This window comes from Microchirus variegatus (assembly GCF_963457635.1).
Source record: "Microchirus variegatus genome assembly, chromosome: 3".
NCBI lineage: Eukaryota > Metazoa > Chordata > Actinopteri > Pleuronectiformes > Soleidae > Microchirus > Microchirus variegatus.
This window is the reverse complement of record NC_139804.1, coordinates 30,731,655-30,757,157: the sequence shown is the minus strand read 5'-3', so window position 1 is coordinate 30,757,157 and position 25,503 is coordinate 30,731,655. Positions and strand designations below refer to the sequence as shown.

Here is a 25,503-nt window from a genome sequence, read left to right as displayed (position 1 = left end):
TCTTTATGACTGAACCTCTCTCTAAAGCAGGTTTCTGTGAGCTTGGCTCCAGTATTCAGCAAGAGGTTTGCCACTGCAGCTCAAGAGACCAACTGGTCAAACAGTAACACAGAATATTTTTCTTTCTTTGAAGCAGAGTGAAGGGCTGCTTACCCAAAGAGGTAACAAAGTGTTCGTGGGCACACAGGGTTTTCATGCAGCGTTTGTTCTTGTAGTCCCAGATCCTTAGAGTCTTGTCATCTGCACAGCTCACAATGAACTTTCCACCAGGGTGGAAGAGGATTCCACGCACCCAATTGTCATGGCCAACCTGTGAGAGACGGAATGATGCAACCCCATTTATCTCACCAACGAGGTAACAATGTGTGTGATCGCAATGAAAATAATAATAAGTCCTCACCAATGTCATAAGGCACATTCCAGTGCTTACATCCCACATCTTGATGGTTTTGTCTCTGGAGCCAGACAGCAGGAAAGGTCCTGGCTTACCACTCTTCTTGGACTGATTTGACACAAACAGTGAGAAAAACAAATCTGTTATGATATAAACTAACAGCCCGTTAAGGTCAAGGACAAACCTAATAAACTGCTACATGAACCATAAGTGCTGTTAACGACAAATGTTTGGCACATTGAACCCTGCAGTCAGTACAACAATTTTAATTACCGTTTCAATGATTCAGCTCACTCAGTTTGAGAACATGTGGTAACATCCATGAGACTGAGGTCACTGAATTAAATGCTTTATTTAATTGTAATTTAATTGTAATTTTTTTTGCATCATTACAGGTTGGAATTGAATAACTGCTGCAAGGGAAAATATTTTTTTAATCTCATAAAGCTGCAATTGGACACACAAGACCACAATGCGCGAGGTCACAGTGTGGGCTGACTCGAGGCCCCGTTTGCATTAAATCTGTGTATTCACACGCTTCAATACGTCTGAGCAATGACGTATAATCCCACCAACACGGCCACACAGTGTTCTGCATCAGCTGATAATGTGTGAAATCCAGTGTGAATGAGTGAACACATCAAATCTCCACTTTAAAATACATTGTGTACGTTCATGATCAACCACACTGCATGGTACCAGAAACCAATAAGTGTGTTGACTCCCGACATTGAATGCTACAGTGCAACACCACTCAAACAACATAGACCTGTATTTGCTTTGGAGAAATGAGAAAAGGTCCGAGCAGTTCATTACCTCAGAGCCTGTGGCCTCTTGGATGGTGGGGTGGGCACTCTCTGGTGCCCAGGCGATGCACTCCACCACGTGTTCATGCTCCCGCAGTTCAGCTTTGCACTCTTTTGAGGCCACGACCCACACCCGAACTGTTTGGTCATTGGAACAGCTGGCAATCAGTGTGCCGTCCTGGTTAGGCCGCACCATACGTACCCACTCTCTATGGCCTGTGAAGGTCTTCACACAGTAGCTAAGAGGTAAACAATTAAGAAAAGGGATGTTATAGAAGATATAATTTACAAAACATAATAGCCTTAGAACAAACATTGTGGTTTTGAGAAAAAGGGTGATTTTGGATTATGCGTACCCAGTTGCAACCTCCCACATTTTTATGGTTTTGTCCCTTGAGGCAGAAACAATGTGATCTCCATTGGGCATTATGGCTACAGATGAAACATTGTGGTCATGTCCTAAAAACAGAGATGATAAAAAAAAGTCATACCAAGAATCTATTATAAAAATGTTCAGAGTAACAACAGCCCACACATTTCAAGCTGGCAAATAATGCAAATTTATCATTTCAGACAGCAAAACATGATCCCTTTTATCTAATTTCCTTTACTTTCAACAGGAAACATATTCAAAAATCAATGCATATTCAGCAACGAACAACAAAGCATGATGGGTTTGGTTCTTATTGGCCATTAAATGGCATATTAGGCAGCCAATTTGCTGGGACCTGCATTGTTCCATCGAGAATATGAGATGCTTAATTACCAAGGCAGTGGGCCACATTTAAGCTGCTAGACAGACAAACATAACAGCGAGTACACTCGGCAAGGCCAGTTTAACTGGGTGCATGTGTCTCATACAGGCTATAATAATGAGTGGGAGGTATACGAGGTATGCAGAAAAGTGGTATCTGGTGCTAAAGAGGATAATTAAAGTGCTCTCCAAATCGGCACTAATCTACCTCACCAGTTGGCCCAGAAGGATTTTACATGAAGGAAGGTTTTGATAAAAAGAAAAAGATGAATAGATTAATTAAACGTGAATGGAGATAGTGGAGAAAAGAAGGATGGGGTGGAAATGGTGGGGAACAAACCAAGACAACAGACTCAGTTTAATAGCAGGTTTTTTCGACAGTGATCTCTGCTTTTAGATGTGTGAAAAAAAAACCTCATTGTGAACGCAGCTCATCTGTTAGAGGAAGTGTGCCAGAGGCTCAGACCCGCATTTACAACAAAAAAGGATGGGCAAACAGCAAAATACGTTATTCAACTAAACAAAAGAAGGCTTTTAAAGTCCAGCTTGAATTTAGGAATGCCAGAACACTTCTTGTTTGCCAAGTAGGCTTATTCAATTCATAGATTTTTCATTCATGTCTGCTTCATAATCAGACATTAATGATTAAGAAACAGCAGACGTGTGGAGAGAAAGGGAGTAAAATAATGCACTGAATGCAGATGAATTATACTGCTTACATTGCTGCTGCTGGCTGATTGGTGGTGGGGGGCCGTCTCTCAAATACAACAAGGGATTAGTTGGGGCCTGAAGGCACATGTAGGGTGAATTCCAATTCCTTGCTTAACCCTCAATCTCAAAAATGTGCGCTCCCGCTAGTGCAAGTGTTGTCCCGATACTCAGAAAAATTGAGTTGAGGGGCGAGTTTAAGGGCTGTATCGCCCTCAATATTGAGATTTTCCAAGACCACGCTTGGGAGCAAGGGCTACCCAGAATGCATTGTGTGTTTTCACATGAGAAAGATGGCGTCAAATTAGATACAAATTAAGTATTTTCTTTGTTAATAGAGATATAAAAATTATGAAAACCATTGTATTATCTTAGTTTAGGCCCATATTATGGATTACTGACGTCATTGTTGCGTAACATTTATTTTACGATCGTTTGTCAATAGCCGGCCGGTGCGCACACGCGATCGTTCGCTACCGTTTACCCTTCAATAAGCCGGGGTGTGTGGTAACTGTCAGCTGAATGTCCGTGGTTGTGGTATTTGTATGAGTATCATCTTATAACTGACTGACAACCTAATAACTTGACTGAAATAAAATAATAAATAAATAATCCTGACGTAAATGTGTTCTTCTTCCTCTTTTTTGGAGTTGACAGACTGGACGCAGCTTTGGCGTTATTCTGCCCCCTACAGTCTGAAGACGTATCTGCATTTAAGGGGTGTCCCATTTCTAAGTGACAAAATAACCCTCAACACTTGGTTTTGAGGGCCAGTTAAGATTAAGGGTTGAGCTTGAGGGTTAAGATAGGAATTGGAATTGGCCCGTAGTCTATGCTATTATTATTTACTTGGCAAAGGGTATAATAGCGATGGGGAATGCATGCCTAAGGACTTTACTTAGTAATTACTTGACCAACTTTGATAGAGAATCACCACATATTAAAAAAGTATTAAGATCGGCTTCTTTAAAAACCAGAGCTAATTCTTCACTGTTCAATGATCATAATTGATGACAATGTTTAACAAGAGAGATAGTAAAGTGCCTGTTAAGAGAAAGGATAAAAAACAGTCAATTTGTCAAAGAGGCCATGACTCTCAATATAGCCTGCAGTAAATTGGAAAAGATTGAGGTTTGTAAGCATTTAATGTGATTAAAGCAACAAGATCACCTGAGGAAACCATGACAAATCGCATTCACAACAATGGCACTAATTCAGCATCATCAGATTTCATAGAAGAAATACATAGTGGTATCGTCTTACCATGCATGGTCCTGATGCATTCAAAGCCTTGGAAGTCCCACAGCTTGATAGTCATATCTGCAGAGCAGGATGCCAGCAGTTTGCCAGTCTGGTCAAAAGAGATGTCCTGTACCGAATCCGTGTGGCCTTTCAGTGTACGTTCAAAGTCTCCTGATTCATAGTCCCAAACCTGGAGAAGAGACCATATTCATACATTATCTTTTGAGGAGATCACATCACATCTGATCAAAATCTACATGTCACTAGGAACATTAAAAAATAAAAAAATAAAAATCCTCCTTCATAGTCCTAAAATGTCACATCGTCTGTGACATTACAGGGATATTGATAGGGACGTGTGCTGCATTTCTGACACAAAACCGAAATAAAACAAGGTGGGTTAAATGGTGAGGAGTCTTATGGAGTCATATTAAGATCCCTATGACTTTTGCAGTAAGGACTGCTCAGAAAACGTACCAACAAGCTTTACAACAACACCCGTACATGTAATGTAATAATGTTTCTCCAATTAATAAAATGTTCTGGGACTTTGTGGTCTGAATTCTTGTTTGTTCTGTTGCTGGATATTGTTTTTTCCCCTTTGATTTGTGTGTGCCAAACTGTCAGGGTTACATTTAGACCCGATTGAACCAAGAGACTGTTTATTTTGCCAAGTTTAGTGAAGTCAGTTGGGTTACTGACAGACTATGGAGTGAAGGGTGGGAAGATTGATTTTCCAACTTGAGAAAGCTGATGCATCCCTGTTGTAAACCAGACAGTTCGTCATGGAGAGATAAACCCTGTTTGGTTCTTCACTTGGGGTAGGAGATTTTGGACATGTGGTGTCAGGAGAACCCCACCCTCCCCCACATCCTTCTGCCTCCACCCCAGGAAGCTTCAGACAGTGCAGATGGTCATGTGTATGCACAGGGATTTATCCAGGAGATGGTCGATGCAGTTTATGTGTTAGGAGGTACAACTGATCTAAGTGTCTACATGTATACTAAGTATTTAACAGCAGTAGTAGCCTCAACATCACACACGTAATCTATTAACTACCTGTAATATAATACGTGTTGATTCTCACTGGACTTTGTCCAGAGCAGTATTCAAGTAGTGCCTTTTTAAGTTGAAAAGAGTCTCAGAGTCACAAATCATGTATGTTCATGTTTGTGAAGATGCCAGTAGAAAACTACATAACGGTTTCAGCTTGAATCTGTTTGCGATTGCAACTCCTGTGTCACCTATAGTCATTTTTAATGGTGTAGTGGTTCAGTTTGATCTCCATTAGGAATAGTACCACAATAACCAGCCCCAAACGTTTAATTCTTTGGCAGTAAAATGGTATGGCATGGTCAGGGTGAAGCCAGACTGGCTCCACCCAGGATTGTCAGCTGATCGTCTGAGCTACAGAAAGCCGTCGCTCCCATGCGATCAGTGTAAATATCCTATGGACATCAAAGCAATCGCCTGCTGTCTACTCTCATACAAAGCTTGACGTTTGTTGAGACAAACAGCCACAAACAGAGCAGGGAAAAAAATCCAATCCAAACTACTGTACCAAACCAAACAGTGCCATGAAACACAGCTTATGATGGAGGACTGAATATTAAAAATGTACTAATAAAAACAAAGTCAGACTGAATGACTGTCATCATAGTGAATGTATTTGAATATCAGGCAGTAGTATGCTGGAAAGCAGAGGAGCTTCTCAGTCTAGTTTAACATAAGGAGCCCTAGGTCTGAATGAATGAATGAATGAATGAATCGTTTATTTCGGGCATGACAAGTAATCAACATCTGCATACATCATCATTTATATTCATACACATGACCGAAAGGGACAGCGGGAGAAGCAAAGCTTATCTAGTCCCGCCCCCATTACCCATACAATTTTATTACTTTTTCTTTTTTTTCTTTTTTTTTATCTAGTTCTATGTTAAAAATTTAACGGAGCCGTTCAGGAGGAGAAAAGTAGGACACAGGGTGAGTTAGTCAGGCCAGGCCCAAGAGAGAGAAGCCAAGCAGGAAAAGGTGCATTAAGGCAGAGATGAATTTTAAATTTGGGCCCGACTCTGCCTTCTCGTGGACGGATGGACGTCGCTGATGGTAGGTAGTTCTGATGGGGAAGTGAAGCTTTAAGTGGAGGATAAATGAGTCAGTGTGATGGGGATGGGATGCAGAGGGAGAATGGTAGGGAAAGAGGGAAGAAAGAAGGGGAGAGGTTAAAAGAGGAAGGTAGAGAGGGGTCCATGCTCTGTGGGTGCAGCCAGGGAGGAGAGCGTGTCAAGTGTATCTTATGAATAAATTACATACACAAACTCAGCAGAGTATTGGCACCGTTAAGTGAGGCCAGGGAAAAATAGTACTACAAAAATAGCCCAGTGACAGACGATGAATTGACTGTTTTAGTGTTACTTAAACACAGTTAGATTTACTGTCTTGTGCAATGACAGGACGACCTGAAGAACTGGCCTCAGCTAACATAACATACAGTATTGCAGGGACAGCGTGATCCTGCAGCCACATAACAGCTGCCACCACCACCACTGTGTTTTGCCACTAGCGAGAACTAGTTTACTGCTACTTTCTCTTCTGCTCCAGAAGTTCCACCCATAGTCATATCTCCACTGGCATCTTGAGGAATAGGGTGGAAATGGGGACCCACTTTTTAAAAGATGACAAACAACCACAAACTGATCCAAATCAACAAAATAATTTTAATAGCAGCAAATAGTTTCTGACTATTTTAATTCCATCTTTGCAACAAAATGCATTACTTTCAGCTGCCTTTGCACATCATTAAAACTTTGGCTTTAAAACAAATTTAACATTTAGTCGGACCAAATAACTAATATGTTAATCAAGAAAATAATGGACAGATTAATCGATTCTGAAAATAATTATTAGTTGCAGCGCTACATTGAAATAAACTGCTGCAGCTTTTATTCGGAAAACCTACAGACCCTCAGCTCTGCAGAGAAAAACTGCTGAAACACTTTTTCGTGAAAAGATGTAAGATATTAGTTCCAAAGCCCAGCACTGACCTTTATTGTGGCATCCTCAGATGCTGACACCATGGCATTGAAGAGTGGATGGAAGATGACGCGGGTGACTGGACTGCGGTGCCCACTCAGCGCGTACTTTTGTGGTGGGCGTGGGATCCACTCTTTGGGGTCGCGTTTCAGGCTGACAGGGCCTCCCAGGGTAATTTCCTCTTTAGCTTCATTTAGTTTGGATTCAAGCTCCATCACCTGTGCGAAACAGGGATGTAAGTAAACAGTGAACATGGAGAAGGTCTGTGTTTTAAAACAAATATATTCAAATTAACAGTGCAGTTAATGTTTTCCTTGGTAAACAACACTGGATTTGGCATTAATGTATAAACGCAAACCTTTTTTTGTAATCTGATGACAGAGGTCCATTTCTTTTCCAAAAGGCCAGCATACTTCTTATCCAATTCTTCATTCTGTGGAGAAAGGGGATGGGGTGGATGCAAAATAAATACTATGCCAAGATCAGCAAAAAGGCAAAAAAGCTAATCAAAGTTGCAGTCTCAGCATAACCTGTGCAGCCCATGGGAGGGGGGGGGTTGCTGGGGTGGCATGTTGAAGTTTTTGGCAATAGTAAAGAAGGAACAGGAATATTTACACTCATCACAGGGCAGGCCTGACTGCCAGACACCATCAACCTAGTGCACCATACACACACAAAAACACACACCCTAGTTCTAATCCTTTTCACACAAGCTAATCTGCAGACAAGGAAGACTTAGGCATCTTACAATATCCTGGAGGCAGCAGTGGAAGTCAATTTGTGGCAGTCTTGGCAGACAGAAGCCTGTAGATTAATACCACAAGCTGGAGGCTAACTTTTACGTAACAGATCTCATGGCTCACAGTGTCTCGCTGCCAAGAAAACAACAATAGCACGAAGGGTGATGTTTTCTCTGTAACGAGGCACACATTTTAAATAAAACCTGGATTAAAAATAACAATTATTTAGCATTTAACTGCTGTGAGGAGACATAATTACTGTTGTAATGATTATATATATTTTTTGATTTATCTATTCGGTAAAAGAGTAACCAGGTAATTAATCATCAACAATGAACATAATCAGAAACCGCAACACTAATTTCACAATATTACAATGTAATCATATTCACCTATATTTAACGTTAGGTTTAAGTTAAGGTATATATCCATGACATATTTCAAAGACAGGGACATATAAGATGACATATCGTCCATAAATGTAAATAAATAAAGGCATTTTATAGATTTGCCTTGTGTTTTACTCTACACTTGACATACAATGACAGTTTAGGTTGTACTGAGTGTGCTCATACTTTCAGTCTGTTAACAACTATGATTGCATCAGAAATCCACAGGGCAGCCCACATGTCAATTCCATTTCCTATACAACACCTCAGAAAGACAAAGAGGTGATTCCTCAGACTATAACATGAACTGAAGCAAAAGGGATAGACAGAAAACAGAGGAAGAGAATGAGGAACCCAGCTTGAACAAGTCTGCCATCATCTAATCTGCCATCTGCCTGGATACCCTGCCCAATAACGCAAACACACAAAGAGATAGGACGCATGAAATGGCCAGTGCCAGACTTCAAGACTTCATTATAGGCTGCCAACCTATTGGCAGTGGAAAATACATTTATGTGTGTATGTATATATACACATATATACACACACACACACATATACACATATATATTCATATGTATTATGCATATAGGTATTTTTTGCAAGGCACTAGAAAACTCAACCACATTCTCTATTAATTAGTCCTACATTTAAAAACCTGCTAGTTCAAACCACCTCACACTGCACTGACCTGTGTAAACATGGTTAATAACCACCTTTGTAATAAATTAAAAACAATGTGGCGTCAGGGAAAACATAGTTAAAATTAACTTGATTGTTTAGCCTTGTGATGCCAAGGGGCAAGTTAGGCTGAGCAGTAATACCCATCAGGGTGAAACTGTTTCTAACATGTCCTAATCTATTGTTAAGGTTGCTTATACAAGGAGCCTGAAAAATATTGAATAAAGTGACTGAAGAGACATTGGTGGGGTGTCACATGGAGGTAAGATAGTGTGATAAGATGCTGTTTGGAGGAAAATAACAAAAACATTCAAAAATCATGCAAAAATAAATAAATTAATAATACATTGCGATCCCAGTCACAATCAAGAACATGTTAAATAAAAAAAAAGGCATAGTTCGTTTCAATTGGTGTGATAGGCAATTTGGTTTAACATGTCCAACAGGAATCTACTCACATTATCTAATTCCGCCTCCTTCTTGAAAGTGGAATATGCCTCTTCATATCCATTGGAACGAAGATAATCCGCTATCGCTCGATTTCTGAAACAGACAAAGGAAACCCATAATTAGCTTTTCTGATTAGCACACAAGATAACTATATGTGGAACAAAAAACTACATAAGAAAATAAGATGTATTCAGTCCTGTAAAACAAAGACACACAAAGAGAAGAAGTATATTCAAGTATGAGACAGAAATTAAGTGAAAATGCTTTTCACTCATACATATTATTCCTCACACCTTTAGCCATAATAAAAAATGCTTTGCATCAGTGTAGCACAGTCTGCTGGTTTCACACACAAACACCCTCTCCACAAATTCAGAACTCTGTCTGACTTCAATAATGAGCCCTTGTTGCTGTGGGCAAATAATAGGAAGGGGTGACTCCCTATGGTGTAGATAAATAAGCAACAATGAACATCCTACCATCACCTTACAGTACTTGTACACTGAAAGTAGGGGAGATGCCTGAGACAAAAATGCAAATTTCTTCTGACGGTATACGATATTTCAAGCCTCCCTCTATTGGTGCACAGTGATCCCCACCATTCATGCCAAGAGAAACCAGACAGGCCGTCAGGCAGCAATGCTTTGAGGTGGTTGGGTGGACAATCTGTCAGCTCAGCCTATGCCCCCTGTGCCCCATTGGACAGTGTTGAGCACCGAAATCACCCTCTTCGTCAGCCCACCTGGATCTCCATGACAACAGAAACAGAACTTATTACAGCTCAAGGTTAGAAAGAGGTTATCTGTTCCTCTGACAGCTTGCATGCTGGAGGTCTAACAAACAAACAGGGGGGCTGAGGTGCTTTTGCATGCTTGAGAATAATGTGACACAAAGAGATGAAATAGGAGGAAAGCTGAAGTCTGATGTGGTTTGTGGGTGTGTTAGAGTTTGCACGACCTCAAGCTTTTCTGCCCAATCTAACAACAACAACTTTTACCAGAGTCAGAATATCACAAGGACAAATGAAGCTCCAATACCACCAATATGCTCACAACTGAGCAGAAGGAGTGGTAGGTGAGCAGGCATTTTGGTGTGACAACATCTTTGTTGCAGATATTATACCTAAACAGTGTGGTGCAGAATAAGCTTCCACAAAATATTGAGATTAAAAATAAAGGGGTTGCATTGTAAGAGAGCTCGGAACAGGAGGAAAAGAGGAAGACCACAGAGAAGGATCATGGATGTTATGGAGGAGGACATGAGGACAGGTGGGGTAACAGAAGAGGGCACAAGGGAGAGGGCAAGATGGAGGCAGATGATGAGCTGTGGTCACCTCTAAAGGAAGAAGATTGTAAGGGAGTTCTTAGGAGAGCCATTGATCTGTCTGGACCAAAAGAGCCAGTTTGACTGGACCCTGCTTATGCACACAATCAGTGGGTGCACAAATATATTGGTCAGAAAAAAAATATTTTTATAATATTTTCAATGGTCATAAAAAGGTGGGGAACAGCTGTAAATATATTTTGTATGTGATCAAAAGGCTTTGGCAGTGTGAAAAATAGCAACTGAAAATCATACTTTATGTTTATGTTACAAAATCATCCTACAATTGTGTGTAATCTTCAAATGCTGAATGCAGAACTCGCATGGGTTAACTCAGCACTGTGGTTGGTCAAGCCACAAGTGCTCTGCTCTCTCATTAGACAAACACGGAGAGATGGGGTTGAGATGCATGACTTCATCCTTCTGAGAATGAGTGAGTCACACATCCAGTATGTCTGTCACTAGCATTAGCTCCTGCTCTATGATCATACACCATTGTGGAGAAGAGCAAAACAAAGCTACCGCCTACTGACAGACATCAAAACATTAATACGATCAGACTGACTCATTTGAATGACCAAAACATTCAAATGTGTTAAGGAGAGCCTCTTATGTACTTAAAAGCTGGATGAACGGCTTGATCATCCATTTGTTGCATCAACTTATCATGCAAAAATGCCAAATTTTCTTTTTATATAATTCATTTAATGTACCACAAGACCTATATATGAAAAACAAAACTAGCTCAGCATAACACTGTTCGTCAGTTTTCACTGCTGCATCACGCATGCTTCCGAAGAAGTAATTGTGGTAGTAATAGCAGGAATGATCAAATTACTCCACCACCTTAGCACCACACTCGGATGCGCTGCTACCAATCTTGCTCGACCATTAGCGCAATACGAAGCAGACACACTCAACTGCAGCTCTCTCACTGAGAATAAAATAAAAACACTATTGAAAATTTGAAAAATATTGTTATAGCCCTTTTGCCGTACATATCCAGGGCAGTCATGCCAGTGGTAAGCAAACTACACACAATTCTTAAAAGAAAAGAAACCTATGCTTCAGCTGAAATGTTTGATGTGTTTAAGTAACAAGAGCCAACTAAAGCAAAGCATATGCTGTGTTTCTATCATGGTACAGTTCGGTTTGGTACAGTTTGGAATGGTAAAGTCCTGAGTCTGTCTTGTGTTTCGACTGAGAACAGTATGTTTTTCAACCGAGTACACTACCATTGGCTGCTAAGAAGTCTGAAGGAGAATTTGTTTCTACAGACATTCCTCAAAAATCATATGAGAGGATTGCATAATTGCCAGGCTACAGCTGAATCTCCATAAAAACTGTGACCAATCTACTGTTGTTGACTGATAAAGAGGGGCCCAAGGCCTTTACTTACCGCCTGAACTCCCAACTTTTGTTCACATAGCCTCTTTTGATTGATTCTAATAATTTAGATAATTCAGTAATGTTGATAAGTTTTCAATGTAGCTAGTACCGGGACCCATGGCTGGTGATGTGAACGAGTTGCTGGGAAATTCAATGGGTCCCCAATAAAGTCATGAATTCCTGAGAAATTTGTTTGATACTGGTATGTTATGGTGATGGAAAGAGAGTACAGCCGATTACTTGGCAGATAGCCAATGGGCAGAATCTCCAGATGATGTGTGGAGGCAGCGCTCTACTGTGGGATACACAGTGTGCTGAGCTTCAAGATGCATTCAAGAAACCTTTTCAAGAAAAGTCTGACAAAGAATGGAAAAATGTTCTTTGTATATTATTTTGCAAACATTAATCAAAACAGAACCACAGGACAGACAAGCAGATGAGTATGTGGGCAAACAGGCCAAAGTCGGAATTGCCAGAGACACCACAATATGATATATGACATTGCAAAATACTGAGTATTTGCAAGATCTTATATTGCGATATACTCATAACAGCTTGAATGAGAATGAGAACATGGCACCATCTAGTGGACTGAAGCTTTAACAGATTTATTTAATGCTAATGCACAAAAAGTTCAAGTTTAAACATATGTGATACACCTTTCAAAGGTGATATCGCCAGTGCCACGCATATTATTGTGATATTTCACTATATCGATTTTTCCCTTCACCCCGAACATACATTATACCCAATGTGCTGTCAGACATTGAAAACTTGACTTGCTTACGTCTAGCATCTTTCATTGTAGCTTGTTTTAGACACCTTTACGTCTCTTCTATGTCAGATTATATTATATCTGTATTTTTTCTGTTGCGGCCTCACATTCACTGTCAGGGGATGGTTGAAAAAGGAACAAAAATCACATGGACTAGCTTGTAGCCTACGACACGAAGGAGGCTAAGGGGATCTTCTTTGTAAAGCACAGATAAAACACAGCATCTGCACATGGGAGCCTCCAGGTTTTTCTATTTTTACTGCAAGCCAGTGGGGATGAGTCCCCTGACCCTGGACAGAAACACAGATGTGCTTTTCATTGGCTACGCTTGAACTACAACATCTGACTGTGTTGATGACAAAATAGTATCATAAGCATTAGTTTTCCATTTTAGACAAAAACAACGAAAGTCTTATTTTTTCTTTGACCATTTTAATATTTTTTAAATTTTATTTATAATAAAAAATATGAATACATAAAATATATAAAATCTTTGCTTTGATAGTTAACAAAAAAAAAACCCCAACAACATTTTGATCCCTGTTCCAATTAACCCCTCTACTAGGGCTGGGCGGTAAACCGGTTCATACTGAATACCGTTTTTTTTTCTTCGCGATATGAATTTTTAATATACAGCCATACCGGTATATTAAATTACACAACATCCGCACAGCCGCGGCGCTGCTGTCTGCTTTGCGAGTGAGCGCTCTGCGTGTAAACGTTTCATTAATGTTTATAGATTTGTTTCAATCACTGAATGCAGCCTGTCATATTTGGGACAAGATGATTGATTGATTGATTGATTGATTGATTGATTGACAAGAGTCAGGACCTTAAATCACTTGCACAAAACTCTTGATCAGCATTTCTTTGTTTGTCATTTAAACCTGTGTGCGCAGAGAGAGAGAGGCATTGTTGGCACGGGGCGGGAGAGAGAAAGAGCGAGCGAGTGCGCTCTTGGTCATTAGTTCATCGACTTATTTTTGTGTAGGTAATATGTTGTGAAATATGTTTAAACTTAAATAAACGACATTTACAGGTAGTTATGTGTCATTGTATTAGTTTGTCCTGTAATTGACGTCATGCTGTCATCACCTGACAGTCTGGGCTGATTGAAAGCCTCCAGATGCGCAATGCAAATACTATGAGAATATATTTTAATGTCTGTGTTTTTTAAGAGGGAATATTCGAATATAATTTTTGAGCAATTTCGACAGCCCAAGTAAGCATGTCTTGGAATATCGCGAATGCATGAAGTAAAGTCAGCACCCTCCACATCAGCAGGTAACACAGGGATTTTTTATAAAAGATGTTGATTCAGTCAAAGTTCTGTAAATTGTCTTTGCATTCCGATTCCTCACTTCATTAGAATCATGAGTAGCTCTTCTTTGTAAACGGCATCATTTTCTGGGGCCATGTGAACCTGTACTAGTGTGGAGTTATTCTACAGTATTTATGTCAGTAAAATTGACCACCCTAAGTTAATCTACTGCAGTAATTCTGTTCTCAACCAGTAGAAAATACTGTGAACACCTGATTATGCAAAAAAAAAAAAATACCGTCATATACCGTGAAACAGTTAGAATTTTGAAAAATACTGCGATATATATTTTTGGTCATACTGCTCAGCCCTACCCTCTACATAACTGCACTGGTCAAGTAATAGCATAGAACACACTTTGACCATTGAACGGCAGTCTGACAACATCACAGTATAGTATTAGCTCAGCTCGCTTGGAACCTCAGAAGAGCATGTACTGAAAAATGTACCAGGTACCTTTGCTAATGGAAAAGCAAAAAAAAAGTGCAGAGTGGCGTCGTGCCACGACCGTGTAGTGGAAAAGCATGATAAGTGTCATAAGTTCCAAAGTAGCTTCTCAAAATGAGAGCACCAGTTAAGAGACAAAATAGCAGACCCTGTTCAGACTTGGTACTAACATTCATCCTGAGTAATTTTATTAGAAGTGGAAAGCTCCAAGTTTGTCAGTTCACAACTGGTATCACAATTGTTCTGCCTGCGTTGAATCACTACTTGTGACCTCATTTCCCAACTCAAAACACATGTTTATCATTTCTGTTCATGATGATGAAATTACTATTTCAGCCAATATGCTGAGATGGTTGTCAATGTCTTTGGACAGGAGGGGCTACAGGAAGCAAAGAATTACATGTTCCATTACATTATGATTTTGCTAATTTGTTCAATGCATGTCAATATTGCAGTGCACAAATAAATCAATCTAAGTGAAACGCAGGTATAAAGACATCAGTTCATTATGAAACTTGTAGCAAGCACGAGGGTCTCAGCTGGTTTGGCAGAGATTAAACATGGCCCAGGGTGCATGTGCATTAACACTGCTATACTAATGTAGCCAGCCATATGCATCCCAGACCACCCCCAAATGTGGTCTGAGAGATCAGATGTCAAGTGAGTCCCCAGTGCATTCAAACATGTACCGAGAGCAGACCACCTTTGATCAGATGACACAATATGGGTGTTTATAGCAGGTCTGAATGAGGCCTTTGGGTCACATTTTTGCCAAAAAGCTCAATGAGAGTGCAAACTGAGCCAAGCAACATCCCCAAATGATGAGAATGCAACTGATGCTTGAATGTGACTCAAGAGGTCCCATACCAGCTTCTTTTAGGCAACGGAGCCAGAGTTTTGTGCAACAGACAAAAAAAGGAGTGTATTGGGGACTGGCAGCTTCCTCTGAATGGCAAACAACACGAAAGATTAGCATTCCAAAAGACCACCATACCAACAGACCCCTCCCACAGTTCTAATCTAGAAAACACAGAAACACTGGGAGGAATGTTAACAGCCTCATCATGTGAGCATAGATGCATTTCTCTGAAATGGCAAGTTGTGGACAAAAGTAATTAACTACAGATTGGGATCCCTTAAAGTTTTATATTTCATATTTCAAAATTTTACCCATTTAGTAGCAGGTTTTGGTACCCATCCCGAAGTGTGAAGTAGCAATAAATAGCATCCATATATCCAGCAGCATTTTGTTTAGAGGGTGCTCGAAATTAAAACATTTAATATCACATGTTTTAAGTAACACTACAACCACAACGTATAACTCTAATCTGAGCTACATTTTGTGATAATATTGCAATGGTAACTCACAGTTCATCTCGTTGTCGTTGTGACAGCACCATGGTGATGGGGAGGTGTGGGCGTGGCTAAGAGGGATCAGTTGGTGGAAGGTGAATCTTGGGCAGCTGCTGCGCTCTCCTCAGGAGATGAGCTGTGCTGATCCAGGCAACACAGGCGCGGCCGAGCTGTGTATCCAATGGTTTGCGTTTGATTTGTTCAGGCAAAGGCTGAAACTGAGAAAAAGGGGAAGGCAGGATTCTGCTTCCCAACTGGCGGACTCCTGGGACAAGCAAAGTGGAGGTTGCAGACAAGTCACCAGCCGAGTCTACACGGCATCTAGAGAGGAGAGATGGAAAACCAACATTAAGTATGAATGACATAACATGAACACTGGGTAAGGATGAAAATGTTAAAAGGCCAAAATTATTCTGCACTAGATATACACAGAAAATCAGAAAAAACAGAAGCAATAAACAACACAGTAGCTGTATTTCAGAGAGAGAACTCCCACAGTGAAGCATGAACCCATCAATCTAAAAAAAAAAAAAACACCTCCTTTGCATAAACCACTACCTCATTTGCTTTTGAGCTCCACTCCTGCTATCTACATTCACAATCAGATTGTACTATCCCTAGTCAGCCAGTCATGTCACCAGCCTGCTCTAAGAAGTCTGGTCTGCTCTTGCAGCAAATTCCCTTCTGCATGTACAAGGGCTGACCCACATTCTCTGAGCAACAACTTGTCCTCCCAGGTTGCCAAATGAAAAGGAAATACAGGACACAACCTTGCAGTCTTGAGTAATGGCTAAGCTCTTGTAAAATTCAGTTGACACCTCCTCTATGAGCTGGCTGGCCACCACAACTATTTCTGTCAGTAAAATTCATTTTTGAAATTGGAGCAACAAAATCATACAGCTGACTACAACTGACGTCCTTGTCTTTAAAAGCAAACACTGACTGAGAGCTACCAGATCTGGGACTAAATATCTGCCAACCAGTGAACAAACTTACAAACAAAAATAGTTTTTGTCCTCTTGGAAACCTGCAAGAAATTGACCAAACTACTTGACGTCCAGACAACTGTCCAAAAGCCCTAGACATTTGCCGTGTGGGACAGGTTCCACTTAAAAACATCATGATTAGCATTGCGCATCTTCACTGGCCTCACAATTAAATGTAATTACGATTATCAGGTCAACTAATCAGTTTCATTCAATATCACGACACAATGCATTCTAAAATTTCTATATCCTAATTCGCATGGCTATGTTTAAAAAATGAGCAACCTAATATTAATTTAATATAAACATTAGTGTTCCATCCACAATACCAAAACTAATAAAAGCATGTATTGTTACATAATCTAACTTCAAATACTGTTCAAATGTATGTTAATTCCATAATCCGTTTTACTATAATTTGAATATTGATTGATTATTCAGCTAGGTTTTTTGTTTTTTAAGTTGATGCATCCATACATTTAAGAGAGTGTCATCTATTGTTGACACACATGCCTGTCTGCCGTCCATTTTCTTAAACACAAAACACACACATGAGGAGAGAGAGAGTAACTGTGGGTATGTGGACCCCTGTGTTTACTTTCAATACACACCTGTCCTCTCTGAAGATGAAAACTAGCTTCTTAGTTAGTCATGCTCAGTGAGTTGGAAAACAAACCCCTGTATTTATTTCACAACTGCTAAACATGCCAACTCTTATGGTTGTAAGAGTTTATGGTGTATGGTTTAATATTAAAAACAATGTTTTTGTATGTATTTTTTACAGTAAAGAGAGAAACATTATGCAGCAGCTAACCACTGAACCCTAATTTCACCACCTGACAGCCATCAGGATAGCAGTTAGTCAGCTGTTAGCAGTCTGATAACCTTGGACTGTGTGTGGATTCCAGCAATCTGGGGGTCTCTAGATGCTGACAAACATGGCTGCAGTGATTCTGGGTCACTGCAGTACAAAAACACAATAAGACGAGGACAACAATGATAAAAATGGCTCTCTCTAAATGACCATTAGAAGCATGCCCCTTCTACATCTCAATTACAACCACTCATGTGTAAAATTAGGTAATATCCCATCTACTTTCTTATATATTGCTGGCAGCTGTCTTTACTTTGAGCATCCATGAATGTGTTAATTTCCCATCTTAACATATCTCAGTTTTGGGTTCAGTAGTACTGAGCAAAATGTTTGGACCAATCACATAATCAGGCTAATTGGATCAGCACAAAATGTAGTGATGTGGGCAAAATGAACAAGAGCCATATTGCATCTATTTAATTGCCTGCTGCAGTAAAGCAGCACTCCAGACTAACTTTTTGCATTTCTTGCACAGGTGTGCCTAATGTGTTAATTTTAGTCCTCCAGCACAAAATGTAAGTACACCCACATTTGTATTGCTTTCAGTGCCACAATTTCAAGGGTTGCATTTTTGTCATTTCTCACATTTATACGTATGAAAGTGGTTGTAAACAAGATATGGTATACTGTGATCTACTATAGTGAGTATACGGTTCCCCAATTAAGATTCTCATTTCATCTTCGACCAAGGGTCCCTCACAACAATCTCTCCCACCTAATTGGTCACACTAGCCCTGGTAATGTGCCTTGCCCAAGTGATTGTGGGAGTTTTTTTGTGTGTAGCACATGTACTGTAACTAGACCCTTACAGTAAAAGCACTGACTCTTCTGAGAAAATATAATTTCTGGAGGAGTGAAAACAGATCATCAGATATGAAAGTCCTTCTTTAATGAATGACGGTATGGTTCCTCTGGCTCTGTCAATTCACAACAAATGCAAAGACCAAATGCCAAGTCAACACTGTATTCAACCACACCCATTGTGTCACTGTCTACTTTTACAGAGACAAGCTTCATAAAACATAAGTCATGAGAGCTTAACCTACATTTCGAAATTGCGGACCAACAACCACAAGACTTCCATCAAAACAAGAAATCAATGTTAGAAAACATCTCAATAATGCGTTAGTGAACCTTGATAAAAAGAGAGAAGGATTCAGAAACACAATTTGCGACTACACCACCAAAGCTGACAGATCAGGGATGTGGATAAACTGAGACATAAAAAAGACTTACAATAATTCGAGTTTGCATTATCGAACTGCCAAATTTGACAAAAAGGTGTGTACACAACATTATTTAAATCAACACATGCCTGAAGAAAGGACGCTCTTGAAATGCAGTGCATGTGGTGGAAAATAAAAACATCAGAGTATAATATTAAGTCCAACTGTTGGTGTGAAATTGTGTCCCAGCACCTTGTCACAAAACATACCATACCATCACAGTCATGTTGACAATGCTATCACCTCGCTGTCAACTCTGGTTCACAGTTCATGGTTTTCTGCTAGCGTCATTGTGTTAGACTCCAGTTTAAAAAAAGAAAGCATCTCAAACAGCTGGAATCTGGAGAGCCCTCATTTTATTTAGGTGACTTCATCTTAAATCATCTGGGTTCTTGAAAAGTCACATTACAATCATACTTGACTGCATTTCTACAAACAACTTGGAGCAATTCTGGCAGGCAAAACCAACCAACTATATGCAGTAAAAACTAAATGGCAAAACTATTCATAAAAATAATAGCAAAATTGACATTTCAGGACACTGTTTTGGCCAACAACCACACGGAAAGCAATCTTTTTCTTTGCCTTTTTCAAAAAGATCCCTGTAAACAGCATTGTTTCAGGAAATATCTCCCTCCACAAAGAACTCCCCAAAACGCTGCAGTACATATGAGTTGCGCTGTAATGCTACACCAAAAACAGATAAGACATTGCACACATTACAGCTATAATAACAGAAACCGAATGAACCGAACCAGGGGAAAGAAAGGGAAATAAGGTCTGTTTGTATAAGTTTAAGTTTTTTACCGTTTCCGCGAATTCCGTCATATTCCTGAAGTAGCGTATTCGCTGTCTACACAGAAATGTGAGGCCGGTGTTTTGGCATTTTCCTGCTCTGGGAGGCCCTTTTTTTTTTTTTAAAGTACCACCTCAGATCCTCTAAAAATATGCTTATTCACTTAAACCCTTTTCCATGTGGTCGACCCCTTATAATGCATGCATTAGTTGCGAGTTGAGGAGTGATTAGCATGTCTCAGCTTCATACAAGAAGCACACCGTTGTCATGTAGTGTGTAACTTTTAGAACTGAGAAAGTTACTTTTGCTGCAACTATCATTTATCCACTTCTGGTAACATCACAAGAAGTTTCCCACCATCAAAACGTCAGTCCTGAGCTTGGTCAACACTGTCATATCTGAAACTCTGCCACAGTGCGATGTCAACACCGCACAGCACATTCAGCCATGGATTTTGATTTGGTGCTTTCAGCAGTGACACCAACTCTGTTAACACAACAGCTATGTTTACATGGACAGAAGTAATCAGTAATCAGTATAAAAGCCTGTGTGGAGTATACAGAATGTCCCGATCAGGAGTCAACTTCATACATAGTCATTTATGTGCCTACAGTACATCAGGAGGACAAAAGTGGACATTTTCTCATAAAACTACTGATGATTATGAAATAATAATTACAAAGACTCAGGGACAGGGAGGACATGCAACATAAACTTCAAACCAACAGGACTTGGTTTCCAGTTTCTTTGGATGGTTGGTCTTGCCAACCCTCTGACAAAAATTCTCAAAGAGCATGAGGTTTACAACCTCATGGACTTTCCTACATTATATGACAAGCACAAAGCCTAAGCCTCTGAATTTCATGAATGGAGGAAATAAAATAAAAATATGCTGAGAGTCCCATGTTGCTCTGGAGAGACAGAATACAGAATTGGCCTCAATGCAAGTCTATTTATGCCTGAAATCTAGGTTGAAATGCATTTACAAATAAAACTTGTCAAGCTCTGGACACGAGTTGGGAAATAAACGATGCTAAATAACAAGAACATTGCCAAGTTGTCGTCATTATTCAGGCATGACCACATAGCAATCACATAGTTTGTGAAACATTTAGAATAACGTATAAAATGAGTCATATTTGTCAATGAATAGAGGACAACTGAAAACCTAAAAGAAGTACAAAAATAAATAGTAGCAGAACTAACGGATGCAACTAACACATACATACACTGGACATAATACTGACCAAGAAACCCTGTAAATTCATAAAAATAGTTGTTTATTTAATCTAAAGTTATACTGGATGTGTAAGTACAATCTACCAGTTGTTGCTGCCAAATACAACTGAAGTTTATATCAAACCTATCACTTCTCCATAAGCGCCATTGACAACTATATGTGGTTACTACAATTATATTCAACTACCTCTTGAGCTTGCTGACAATGGTGTTAGCTGTGTGAGACAAAGCGGCAATGTATGATTCTTACAGGAAGTTGCTATTGGCAGCGGGTCAGGTATTATCAGTGAGCTAGCTGGTAGACAAGCCGTCTCAAAGTTCAACCTCTGTGTCACTCAGTATGTTAATGAAAATAAAATTGTTGTGTTAGTCCAACTAAAACCAAACTGAAAAAAAGATCCAGGTATACATGGTAGTCTGACTAACTACCAAATCAACATTCACAAAGTCAGATTAAATGCACCCAGATATGGCCACTAGGTACTACTCAAACTGCTATGTATAATGTCAGTTGAAACGGACTTGGACTCAATCTAGTGTGGGCACACTGCTCATGTGCCACACATGCAACCCCCAGCTTAAACACGGAAATAGTGACAAACTTCTTTAACCTGCTCTGCCAGGTTTAAGTTAATGGATGGTCGAGAGACTTGGAATGACATTCAACATACTAACAAGCCACATGCTAAAACAAAAACCATTATACATACAAGCCAAAAGCGTGGTGAAGGCAGACAACACTAAAGATACACATTTAATTAATCAAATTCCCACTGGAGACAACGGCAGTAGCTGAAATGCAACCGCAGCTTGGCCTAACTGCACATAGAAACATACCAACTGTCAGCTGAGGAATACAGAGCAACATGGGCTATGTGCCCTTTAGCCTGCTATAATCACGTGTGCAAACAGCTTCTCACTTTTATTATGTGTTAACATTTAATAAATAAAGAGGATTCCTCCCACAGCTCCTTTCAGACAATACATTCTTCTTATCTTCATTTTACAAAAAAAAAAAAACACACCCTCCAAGATCTGACAATCCAGTGCTTAATCATCCAGCTGATGGACTGTCAAAAAGTCCAAGCAAAGCAGTCCTTGCAGGCATGCCTGGGTAAACAAAACCAGCCAAGGAATACAGAATATTACCAAATGTTTTTGAAAGATATATCTGCAACATGTTGCCCTACAATTACTAGTAAGGAATACAGAATATTACCAGATGTTTTTGACATATATCTGCAACATGTTGCCCTACAATTACGAGTAAACCATGTTGGCCATACCCAATACACAAACTCATGAGCCGATAAAGAGGATAAACTAATGTTACTTATATTACAAAATAAATGTCCAAATTATCCATAAGGTTGTATAGCTGCATTCAGACTGCTACCGCAATGTTGAAAGCAGGTGATCAATGTGTCCAGACATCCCATCTGCATGGGTTTCTGTGATAATGACGTTTGCAGAAAATCATCTCACTATCCAGCCTTAACCTGTCAAGTCATGGAGCAGAACTCAAAAAAGATCAGTGATGGAGGTGACTCGTATTACAATTTGCTGTGTTGTAATTGTCGCCTGCTTCACTGAATGATTGAATACTTTTGTTATAATGTTGCTGTGTGTTGGTTCAAAGGGATGCAGAATACTATTTGAAATCCGATTTAAACTGGCAAATTATGTTTTTCTTCACTGAGCGAAATAAAATGTAAAAACAAGGAGGGCGCTAGCATAGAAGACAAGGAGGGAGCAGCCTATTTAACCAACTGTTGAAGACATTAGTCATACCGGCAGATTTGATTTTGTTTGGTGTTGCCGATAATATCGTGCATCCCTACAGTGGAGTGATCTAACGCTGCAGAGGTCAACGTGCATGTGTCAACATGTTAATGGCTGTAAAACATTCAAAATGCGTCGCAAATGTGAGAGCTGCATTTATCTATTCACCATATGCATTTGGTACTCACTGCAAGGGTACGTGTTAGCAGCAAAGCCGAAGCAAGACACCGACACCGCATACAAATCATTACTTCTGTCTCACAAGATGTATCGTCATCACAATACTCAACTACGTTGTCGAACATCGTATGCTGTCCAAATATCGTGGAGTCCTAGTTGACGGGCAGAGACTGCACTTTCGCGACTTCACACTATGTTAATTACCGGTTATTACCAACCTGGGAGAGATGCCAACTGAAACGGTTGTATTGCCATAGCGAACACGCTGTCATGTTTTCCCGTCTGTGTAAACATTTTATGACCGAGTTGACAGCCGGTAGCGTCACATTATCGTTAGCTGAAGTTCACATTAGCCAAGTTAGCTTGAAAAAGTTAACTCCTCAATCCTGCAAGATTCATTCGACCTTCGTTAGCGAGGGTGTTCTCAACCCATTACCCGAGGTAGTCCGAGTGCATTTTATTTCAAGTAGCTGAAGGAGATTCGTTTGTCTGGACAGGAGAATAGCCTCCACTGACACGGTACCTGCTGCTCCGGTCCAAGCGGCCTGTCCGCCATTTTGAGACATAGAAAGGAGGCGCAGACGTTTACAGCCACATCGTCATTTTCCCACCTAACGGCCGAATCCTTCGCCCCCGAGTGACGCCGTGAATATACAATGTCTGAACTCACCCCTTTGTTTCTGCCCGTGAATCTTCGTCGTCGTCTCCAGCGGTGACACGACCCGACAGGGCGTTAAATTTCCACTACAAAACAAGGTCTTGTGATGTGTAGGTGAGCCGCCTCTCGTCTCCGCCACCGCCGCTTGTTTTCTCGCCGCCTACCGCATTCGCCTTCAGCCAGGAGCGCGCACGGAACTCGCGTTCACGGCCCCCTGACGAGAGCGCGCACGCTCTTGCTCTCCAAAGATAAAAAACATCGGAGTGCTTCTCAAAAGTGTGGCCGAGGCCCTCTGCTGAGCATTTGAGGTATTGCAGAGGTATTTCATACTGTACATTGGGCTTTGCTATGGCCCAAAAATAAAATCACATTATTTTTTTTAACAATATTGAAATCCTGATTACGTATTTATTGTTGCTTATTTAATTTCATAGTTAATTTACTTTAATATCTTCCTACATTCTTTGGTGGAGTTTTTCTTAATTTTCCAGAATTTTGGGAAGCTCTGCACTATGGCGTTTTTGATTTCATTACATACTACATACATCTTTAAATACAGCATTAAATAAATGCTGATTGAATAAAATCAATACTGACTGAATATTCAAATGTAAAAAAAAACACCTTATTCTTGCCTCTGACTTTATTGTTATGGTTGTATACGGTTTGTAATATCTAAATCCTAGATTATTTTGGTTGGACGCTGTGTTTAATTGTTGTGCATATGTCTTCTTGCGTTGTTGTAATCTGTGACCATGTCACCCTTGAAAAATAGATTTTTACTTGATAGGATAAGATATACACCTGTATATATACATTTAGACCAACAACTGCTTTAAAGGTGCATTAAGTAGTAAATCTAACTTACTGAACTCACCAATAACAACAGTACAGACAAAATATTTGCATTAAAAAAATATTTTTCAGAACGCAAATCATGTTCATGTTTTGAAATCTTGTTTTGGCATGTGGCGCCACCTACCGCCATCTACCAATCATTGCAGTCAGTAGAGTCTCAGCTGCTGAGCAACCACGGGTTTCCAGTTATGCCTGAGCTACAATGGCAGAGAAAACAAAACCTATAAGACCTTGGTATTTTGAATTCGAGAGTAGTAACCGTTTTTGATCTCATTCTTACATATGGCACCTTTAAACGTCATATTTATTTTGTATCATTACACTTCATGTGAAAATTGTACAGGAAAAGTATCTGTGCAGACACATGCTGACCAGTCTCACTTTATTCTATATCATGACATATTAAAAAAAATAACAATTACCACCACACTCAAGAATCAATATTGGTATTTGAACAGGTTGTGGTTTGTTATAGCATTAGCCATCTTTATATTGTGACCAGACGAAACGTTTGCATTTTGTACCATATGTTAATGTGAGTTCTTCATCACAATTAGGAAAATGTTGGTGTGCCACACCTTGGACATTGTTGGCTTTATTAATTTAAAAAAAGATGAAGATAAACAGAATGGGGAAGTTTATTTCTACATTATAAAGTGATGTTTTAAGTTTTCCTCAATTCATCCAAAATCAATCCTGCTATAATTCCAAAAACGTGTCTTTTGCATCACCCCCAAAAATTCAGACAGTTGAGACATTAGTCCATGCATCAAGTAAAAACAGCATTCTCCGGTCATCAGATCCAGCACCATCTTCTCTATTGCTTTAATCACATTACATTTAGACACGGCAACAATTAAGTAACAAATTGCCATGAAAGGATACATTGCATGTATACAAGCGCAAACAAACCTTTAGACTTTTATTATTATTATTTTTTGGTACATCACGATCTCGAGGCAGCCCTTCTGATGTCCACTGGTTAGTGGTTCGGTGAATGTCGAGACACTCAAAACAGCTCAAGAAAGTGCAATAAATACCGCTCAATGAACAGACACTCCTGGCTGGTGTTTGTCTCAGTTACATTATGAAAAAT

General features: G+C 39.8%; 1 protein-coding gene across 1 annotated transcript in view; it reads right to left on the bottom strand.

Annotated features, from left to right (window-relative positions):
- LOC310925269 (lissencephaly-1 homolog) overlaps positions 1-23,704 on the bottom strand; it is a 28,488-nt gene extending 4,784 nt beyond the window's left edge. The window contains exons 1-10 of the mRNA XM_083887170.1: positions 23,562-23,704; positions 15,824-16,129; positions 9,209-9,293; positions 7,299-7,373; positions 6,952-7,158; positions 3,926-4,094; positions 1,557-1,659; positions 1,211-1,439; positions 401-502; positions 154-310 (exon numbers count right to left, since the gene is read on the bottom strand). Coding sequence (XP_083743296.1) covers positions 154-310; positions 401-502; positions 1,211-1,439; positions 1,557-1,659; positions 3,926-4,094; positions 6,952-7,158; positions 7,299-7,373; positions 9,209-9,293; positions 15,824-15,855 — 1,159 coding nt within the window. The 5' untranslated portion in view covers positions 15,856-16,129; positions 23,562-23,704. The remainder of the gene's footprint in view (positions 1-153; positions 311-400; positions 503-1,210; positions 1,440-1,556; positions 1,660-3,925; positions 4,095-6,951; positions 7,159-7,298; positions 7,374-9,208; positions 9,294-15,823; positions 16,130-23,561) is intronic.
- Between the last annotated feature and the right edge of the window lie 1,799 nt (positions 23,705-25,503).